Source organism: Amborella trichopoda, chromosome 9, assembly GCF_054954075.1.
Source record: "Amborella trichopoda isolate Santa Cruz 75 chromosome 9, AtrichopodaSantaCruz75HAP2 v2.0, whole genome shotgun sequence".
Taxonomy (NCBI): Eukaryota; Viridiplantae; Streptophyta; class Magnoliopsida; order Amborellales; family Amborellaceae; genus Amborella; species Amborella trichopoda.
The window spans coordinates 3,467,843-3,476,431 of record NC_142344.1 but is presented as its reverse complement, the minus strand read 5'-3'; the positions used below and the strand labels follow the sequence as shown (position 1 = coordinate 3,476,431).

General features: G+C 37.9%; 1 protein-coding gene across 5 annotated transcripts; it reads left to right on the top strand.

Annotated features, from left to right (window-relative positions):
- Window positions 1-218: 218 nt before the first annotated feature.
- LOC18437738 (ARM repeat superfamily protein) lies at window positions 219-8,238 on the top strand. 5 transcript variants are annotated; one of them, XR_016041053.1, is made up of 8 exons: window positions 219-1,487; window positions 2,229-2,313; window positions 6,378-6,474; window positions 6,640-6,703; window positions 6,810-6,866; window positions 7,089-7,126; window positions 7,274-7,334; window positions 7,847-8,238. XR_016041053.1 is itself a non-coding variant. In XM_011626388.3 (8 exons), exons 1-8 carry the CDS (start codon window positions 428-430, stop codon window positions 7,934-7,936), a joined length of 1,557 nt encoding a protein of 518 aa, XP_011624690.1. In that variant the 5' UTR covers window positions 219-427; the 3' UTR covers window positions 7,937-8,238. The 5 variants fall into 5 exon arrangements, 2 of the variants coding, with proteins under 2 accessions (XP_011624690.1, XP_088703277.1); XR_016041054.1 differs by having other exon boundaries at window positions 2,229-2,321; XR_016041052.1 differs by having other exon boundaries at window positions 219-1,492; window positions 2,229-2,321.
- Window positions 8,239-8,589: the final 351 nt, after the last annotated feature.

Below are 8,589 nucleotides of genomic sequence, written 5' to 3'. Positions count from 1 at the left end.
ATGTATTACAAAATACATTATTTTCAAAACTTAAAATCTATTTTTTTTTTATTTTCATGTATCTTGATGTCGAAATGATCAATTTGAGGATACTTGAGCTCAAAACAACATCTCCTAGTCAAATTTTTGAGGTACGCACCAATTTGATGGTTTAGAGCCTCGGCTCTATATAAACTTTCGGTTTTGTTATACATTCCCCTCTATTTTCCCATCAGCACGATGATACAGTAATGCTATACTAAAGTGATTAGGGATAGGGTTTTCACTGGATTTCCTTCTGGTTTCAAGCCATAAAACCTTTCCCTTTTGTAATTAAAGTTAGGGTTTTTGAGCATTTCCCTTTGTGTTTCGAGCAAGAAAGCTCTTGCTTTTCAGGTTTAGGGTTAGTGTTTTTACAGAGACTTTGCTCTTCTAGTGGCCGCCTTTCATGGCGCAGAAAATCTCCCAAAACCATGACTTCAAACGCAAAAGAGATGAATTCGAACCACAGCCGGACCAGAATGGCTTTGATTTATCTCTCCTTGAAGCTGTCGAGAAATCACAGAGCTCTGTTGAAGTTCTTGACCAAAGGGCCCTAAGGAAATTGATCCTCTCATTTGAGCGCAGGCTCCATGCTAACCTGGAAGCTAGAATGAAATATCCAGACCAGCCTGACAAATTTGCAGACTCAGAGGTGGAACTTCATGAAGAAATCGAAAAGCTCAAAATTCTAGCTGGTGCACCAGAGCTTTACCCTGATCTGGTTCAACTCAATACCGTTCCTTCCATTCTAGGGCTTTTAGGCCATGAGAACACAGATATAGCAGTCGATGTGGTAGGGCTTCTTCAAGACTTAACTGATGAAGATGTTTTAGAAGACAGCGATGAATCAGCTCAAATTCTTGTTGATTCTCTTGTTGAAAACAATGCTCTAGAATTACTGGTTCAGAATCTAGGGCGTCTCTCAGAAACTGATCCTGATGAAATGACGGCCATATATAATACATTGGCGACCATCGAGAACATGGTTGAGGTTAAACCATCAGTTGCAGAGCTGGTTTGTGAGAGAACCAAGCTTATGAGATGGCTTTTGAATAAGATTAAAGCTCGAGAATTCGATAGCAATAAACAATATGCATCAGAGATATTGGCAATTTTGTTGCAGAATAGTGGGGCAAACCAGAGGAGACTAGGGCAAATGAATGGGGTGGACATTGTTCTTCAGGCTGTTGCTCTCTATAAATCGAGGGACCCAAAGAGTGGGGATGAAGAGGAAATGGTAGAGAATTTGTTTGATTGTTTGTGCAGTTTGGTGATGCCATTAGAGAACAAGGAGAGGTTTTTGAAAGCAGAGGGGGTGGAATTGATGATTATTATTATGAAGCAGAAGAAATTGGCTTATGGGTCGGCAATAAGGGTGCTTGATTTTGCAATGACAAAGTATCCTCCGGCTTGTGAGCGGTTTGTGGATGTTTTGGGGTTGAAGACTGCTTTTGCTACTTTCATGGGTAAGGCAAGTTTCTCTCTTTATACCCATTTGTTTCTGTTTTGTTCATTGCACCTGTAGTCTCTCTCTATATCTCTCCCCCACTCACCCACTCTGTTCAGTGTTCAGTTTCCTTATTTTTAGTTTTTTATGCTGTTAGTGAATCATGCATTTTGTTGGTTGGTTGCCGACCCAATCCACAGCAGCGACTTTGTTGATATCCTATCATTTAGCATTCTCATGTTGAGTCTTAGTTTCTAGATTTTTTGCTCTTCTACTGAGGATTTCTACTAAAGATGTTTTCAACGTCTATGCTCTTTGTAAGCTTTTGTCATGAGCCCTTGATACACCTTGGTTGTTGTCAGATGCTTTTGTATATATCAAATTTAGTCTCTTTGCTGAGGACACTGGGCTCTTTTGCCTTTGTTTTATGTTTGATAGGTGATAAAAATGACATTGGTATATGAAAGGATGCATATTTTAATAATTTTATATAAGCAAACCTTGACTCTGAAATATAGGTGTTTTATAGGAATATAGAATGTTTTCGGTTTGGGTCTTTGCTGCTCATGCATTTCTCCTTTCTCCCGAGCATTATTAAAAGTGAAGTTATGTGTCATATGGATTCTCATCATCAACATTTTCGATTCAAGTCCCTTGTCCACCTAGTCACCTACGTTTTTGCTGGTACCTTTTATCTATTAACTCATGACTGGTTGCTTTTATCATTTAACTCATGACTTACATATATTGACTTATTCAGATTCCTGTCAACAAAAAGAAAAATAAAGAAAGCTATCAAGAAGAGCTAGAAGAGCGCATTGTTTCACTCATTGCATCATTATTTGGTAAGCAGGCAAGTGCACTCCCGAACTTACATTAATTAGTTGGGCTGAAGCATGCACTTATTTGGGCATATTAAAGTTCAACTATTCTATAGGTAATAGGCTTTTTGGTCTGTTGATTTATTCTTTTTTTTTTTATGTGACTCATGAATTGAAATTCATGCTTTCCCCTAATGCTTGAATTCACTAAGATAAATCATTTATGGCCATTTCCTATCCAGTATCTATTATCTCATATCCTTATTGTCTGTTAAACAAGATCATAAGTTTTTCTGTATGAATTAAACGTGTATTGATTGTCTTTTTATTTGTTGATGCGATACTGAATGTAACTTAAATCTATGCTCGAAATCTTCTTTTATTTGTGAATTTATTTTAGGAAGTGTCACCATTTTGCATAAGTTATTAGAAAGGCCAGAATAGTGGGTCGTTGGACAGGTTGTGCTGCACAAAACTTTTCATTTTTTTTATTTTTTTGGGAGAATGTTCATGTAAACTTGGCTCCAGGCTATATTGTGTATAATCTAGAGTATTGTAAGGCCCGGTTTGGTAACTAAGAAAGCTTTTTCCTGGAGAATCTCTGAGAAACTCGAAGACTGAGGAAAAGGTAGAAGTAGAAACTTTGTGGCTGAAAGCTGACAACCCTTGTTTGGCAACCTCTCTGTGAAAACTGGAAAAATCTGTAAAAATGGGAGAGAGACTGCTTGGGCTAAAGAGAGAAGATTTGTCAGGGCTACAAATGGAGAGGGGAGAGAGTGTGAGGTTAGAGAATAAAAGGGGGACGAGGGGGTCTCTCGTTACTCCTCTTTTCCTGAGAAATCAGCGATGTACCCCTTGGGGGTGCACTGCAGTTTTCCCCAAAATTGGGGAAAAGCATGGAAACACAGAGAAATGCCGTATTTCCATGCTTTTCCCATATTCCCAAACAGGGGAAATGTGGTAACTGAGAAACATCTCTTTTTCTCCTATTTTCTCAATTACCAAACAGGGCCCAAGTCTTTTTTACTTTTTAAGAGAAATAAAATTTTGTTCTATCTGTTTTATTCCTCGTGTATGCATATTATGTAGCCGACCCCAATTAGCTGGGAAAAGGCTCTGATGATGATGATGATGATGATGTATGCATATTATAGTAAGCATCACATATCACTCCTTAGAGTATAGAAACCTCTTCTTTGTTTTCATTGGCTTGGAGCTACGTGTTGGTCTGCAAAGAAAAGGAAGCCGTAGTATGACAATTAAGCAGTGAGTTTGTCATTCATTTGTCGAAAATATGTTGAATAATAGAGGGATTCTCAGAAATCATGTGATCCAAATGTTGTATGTGAAACACAAACAGCATATGCTGTTTCAGTGCCTCAGACACTGTTGGAGTGCAGGAAAGCAGTTTTCATATTCAGTTGTTTTCTTAATAACAAGCTTTATTCTTCAGGAGAAAACCACAAAATATTTAAGTTGGAAGTATTAGATGACTCGAGTACATTCTTGTTGTGGTCATCCATCCCTACCCAACATATCCGGCTCCTCACTTACCTCCCATGCATGTTCAGAGAACAAACAATTGCTAGAATCTCCTCTAATATATGTGAAATTCTCAATGGTACGTATATTTCCACATTTACAAAGACCTCTTGTGATTGAAGAACTGGAGAATGATCCTAATTTCACCATGTAGCACCCCAACCTTTCTTTTCGTGGAGTACATTTTTCCTATCTGATTGGCAATGATGCTTCTGAACTTTTCACCAGATTAGAACATTTCTTAATATACTTCCAAACCTTGTTGGAACCAATTACTGCAAGAGGCCCTATGAAAGTTTAGCTTGAATCATTGTTGTGCCTCTGCCATCAAAGTTTAGCTTTAAGTCTTCAACTTTCTTTCTAGAAGACATTTCTTATTCTCTATATTGTCTTAGTGCTTTAATAGGGGATTGCATTGTAGGACTATTTTTCCCCAACCTCTCCTTCAGCCTCTCTTGCTAGAGGCCAAAAGATAATTCTCAGTACTTGCCTTGGTTTTGCTCATTAGCAAAAGATTGTTTCCCAATCCCCAAAGAAATGCCTGCTCATAACAGGTCAGACATTTGTTGTCTCTAATGCTACGCCTTATAAGTCTCATCTTACACCAAACTAGTTTCCAAGAGGCCAATCATGTAATTTCAAGCCCCTTCAACAAAATCATGGTGCACAAGAATGTCCCGTTATCTTGTTTTGCACATTTACTAGAAATCACAAATTGGGATCACTTTATTTGTTGCTTAGCTGTTGGTCTAGAGGAAGATGTTGGGTTAGAGTTATAGAGAACATGACTTCTGAAAGTTGCAGTGGCAGCAATCACATACATGTTAATATCTCACAAATTAGAAAAAAAAATTGTGCTGAAATTTTGTATACATCAACTAAACTCGAGGTCCTTCCATTGTTCAAAATTTCACTGCAATTGGATGTGTCGTCTTCAAGAATCAGCTTCTTCAAGTCCCTGTTTTTTGCAACTTGCAAAACAGCAGCACCTTAGACAATTCAGACTTTAGACTGAGAAACTTGTAGTATGTGCTGTTTGGATCCTTCTATGGTCTCAGTGCACATAGAGGGGGGTTCAAGGTAGAACCTATCTGGACTCAAGGTCAATACTCCCTCTTTCTCGCGATTAACCTAGTGTGGTGAATGAGAATTCCTAGAGTAGATCCCAAGATCCAACCCTCCTGGAGTACATCGCAGTGGACCTATACTGCAAGGAGGAGGCTGAAAACTGAGAGGCTGCACAAGCTAGTTTATGTGCACTACTACCTGAGCTTGAGGAAGAGGCAGTTGAGGAGGGAGAAAATGATTACGATCCCATCAACTTGGACTACATGTTCTTGGTGGATCTAGGAGATAAATGGCTGGTAGAATGAGAAGAGCAAGCAATCAACAAGAGTATACATGAAGCTGAATTAGCTGATGACCCAGATGGCATCCCAACAGAAGGGGGGATTGAGGCAACAGAACTGGAGCCAGAGGAGCAGGAGATGTGGAGGGCCAAGATGGTGGGGCCTCTACGGGGGAGGAGAAAGAGGAGGGCCGAGATGGTGGGCAAAAAAGCCAGCTTAGTGGATGGCAGAGTCAAGGTGGTGATAACAGAGCCAAAGCAAGGCTGGATAAGCCATAGAGACTTTGGGTTGGGAGCTGCACACAGACAAACCATGAACAAAGGGACTGCTCTATGGATCACAGACATGTTTGGAAGGGACCTCTTCCTTGACACCAGGGTCCTTATGTATATCGACAACACTCGTGGAAGTATTAGTGTGTGGAGTCCCTATATTATGCATATCTACAACACTCGCGGTAAGTACTTCAGTGTAGAGTCCCTATATTCCTTGCAGTGTAGTGCTCTCTGTGGGACTTTGAGCCTGTGAGTCTGTATTGGTGTATACAAATGAACTCATATTGCAGAGCAGTGTATGATCTATACTCTTAAGTCTTCATTTGATGATGTTTACACTTCAATTTTTGCAGTGTCTTAGGCCTCATTTGATTTAATGATAGAATAATAGAAAAATTTAAATTGGATATGTTAAATTGGATTATCAAGTAGTTTTAGCGAGTGGGGCCCATCATTATCATATTAGTTTCATTCTTCATATTTTACATTTTTTTTCCATTGTTTATACGTTTTTTTCATTTTTAGCAATTTTAAAATTTGTCCCTTTTTGGGGAGTACTTTGGGGAGTACTCTTCATATTTCTGTTACACATTTTTTGGAGGCTATTGTAAGGTACAGCTTCAGACACGGGTGAGTCGACTGGGAATCTCCCGAGTAAATTGACCAGCTCGGTGGCCAAGTGCCATGGCCGAGCAGAGTCGAAAACCTGCTATTCATATTCTGTGGAATAGACATAGAAAACTTGTTTTTCTTAAACTACTTCTGTACTTCATAGCATTGCCAGTTTGCTTGCAAGATGTACGTGGACAGAGGAGCAGGTAATAAATATTGTGCTTTTGAAATTGGATTCTAATGCATGCATTAAAAATCTTGTTTATTCACTTGTTAAGCTCATGCTAGTTATCTTCTTTTTCCTATGAAGGTGGTATTTTTCGGGGTTCAAGAAGGGAACGACTTCTTAGCAAATTTGTGGAAAATGAATGTGAAAAGATCGATAGACTAATGGAACTATACATGAGGTGAGGATGCTGTAGAAGTATAAATTGGTTTGTGCTTTGCTGGTTATAAGCATCATCTTTTGGTTCATCACATATCTATATAACTATTCTCTATAGGTGTCTTGAGAATCTTGTTACAACCAATCAAATATGAAAATGTCTCATAAAACTCTCGATCTGCTGTAGATACTTGGACAGAGTGAAAGCAGAGACTGAGCGATTGAACCAGCTTGAATTGGAGGACTTAGAGGTTTTCTTCTATCTGCCCTATTTAACATAATCATTGAGACTTTATTTTGATATTATGGTCGTCTAGTTTCTTTGTGTCTTGATCGTCTAAGTGTTAACATAAACAGATGGATGAAGAGGAGCGCTACAATCGGAAGCTAGAGTCTGGACTTTATACTCTTCAAGTAAGATTACCCTTAAACAAGTATATATATATATATATATATTACCTTTTTTCTGTGTTTGTTTTATTAGATCTTTGTTTATTTTACAACTGCAGTTTGGATAATTACCATATCAGTATATCTAATCATTTAACAAAATAAGATCCCATTAATCCCTGACACCCTTTTTAGACCCCCTTTAACTTTTCATAATCATTGACACTGAGGTTGTTGGACTTGCAGTTGATAGCAGTTATTCTTGGGCATCTTTGGTGTTCTGAGTAAGTGATGATAATTTTAGAAGTTGTGTTCCCTTTGGGATCTATTGCACATTAAATCTGATGTTCAGTTCAGAAAATTGTTGTAGATCATTATTAAATATTTTTTCTCTTTTTATTTCTATTCGGGCATTCTGGAATGAGATCAAGAATTGAGCTACTACTCAGGCAGCAGAGATTGTCAAAGGAGAATGTCAAGGAAATACTTCAGGTATCAGTTCTAAGTTCACATGTATGTGAACTTCACCTCTTTGCTTTTGTACTGTTATCAGTTGGATGCATTTGAATGAATCAGTAGCTTTTTCTGTCGTTACAATCTCTGAAACAATTCATTCTGTGTCAGATGTCTTAAGTTTACGGAATGGATACTACGAGTATCCCGTGCATGGTTATCCGATAGCTTATCGTATAAATTTGTATATCAATTGTTTTTTATCTGCTTTGCTTCTAGTGGATCAGTTCCCTTATCAGGAGATCTTGCTTCTCAGATGCGTTGATCAAATTTCTTGATGCTAAACTAAGTGCAGATTTGTAAGAAACAAATCCCTGAATTTAATGTCACCATAAAGCTAGGAGGAACAGTTAATGGCAGTGCAAAGTATGAACTTAAAGGAGCTGTTCTTCGAGTTGGGGAAACCTTGATTGCTTTTCTGAGCTCATGTGCTATATCATGATCATCTTCTTCTTCGTCATCTTCTTCTTCTTCATCTTCTTCTTTTGCAGGAATATCATGACAATATTGGAGATCTGGATGGACCTGAAGAGAAGGAAAAGGCGCAAGCAAAAATCCAGAAATTCATTGACGCACTTTGAAGTCTCAGGAGCCTTTTCAGGACATTGATGTTGGGATCTGATGGAATCCATGATAAACAGGAACAACACAAAAACATAAGAAATGTCTCCTCACTTTTTTGAAGTCATGATATCTTTTCTTCTTTCCCCTGATGTCATGTGATTCGATTATTCTTGAAAGCTGCATAAGCTGGGTCGTGTACCATGTTGAAAACTTTGTAGCTTTCTACTTTATATGCAAATGTAATAGGATTAGAAAGAAAGAGAAATATTTGTAAGTGGAAATACGAAATTCAAAACCTGGTGGCTTTCTATTTTGAAAACGCAATCTTTTTTTATATATGGAATAATGGAGATGTGCTGGGATCTGTTTTTTCAAATAGAAATGATAGTTTTTTTTTTTTACTTGGAAATAAAAATGATAAATTTTGTAGGGAAAAGTTTAACTGAGGTCCCCTCCCCCCCACAGCAATGCCCGTATTCTAGATGCATTTTTGCTTTAGATATGTTACTTTGCACTTAAAAAATAGCAAATGAACGATGAAGAATTAAAATGGCATTGATGAAGAGTCCAAAAAGCAATCTATTTTTGAGTTTCAACTTCTTTTTTTCTTGTTCTTTTTTCATATTTATAATTGAGGAAATCGAGATTATTGACCTGTAAAATTAGGCTC

Excerpts from the sequence above, each read along its gene's own strand:
- LOC18437738 (XM_088847151.1), top strand. The coding sequence starts at position 428 with ATGGCGCAGAAAATCTCCCAAAACCATGACTTCAAACGCAAAAGAGAT. Across the intron at positions 6,704-6,809 it reads TTGAATTGGAGGACTTAGAG|ATGGATGAAGAGGAGCGCTA; the intron begins GTTTTCTTCTAT and ends TAACATAAACAG. Across the intron at positions 7,128-7,253 it reads GGCATCTTTGGTGTTCTGAG|CATTCTGGAATGAGATCAAG; the intron begins TAAGTGATGATA and ends TTTCTATTCGGG.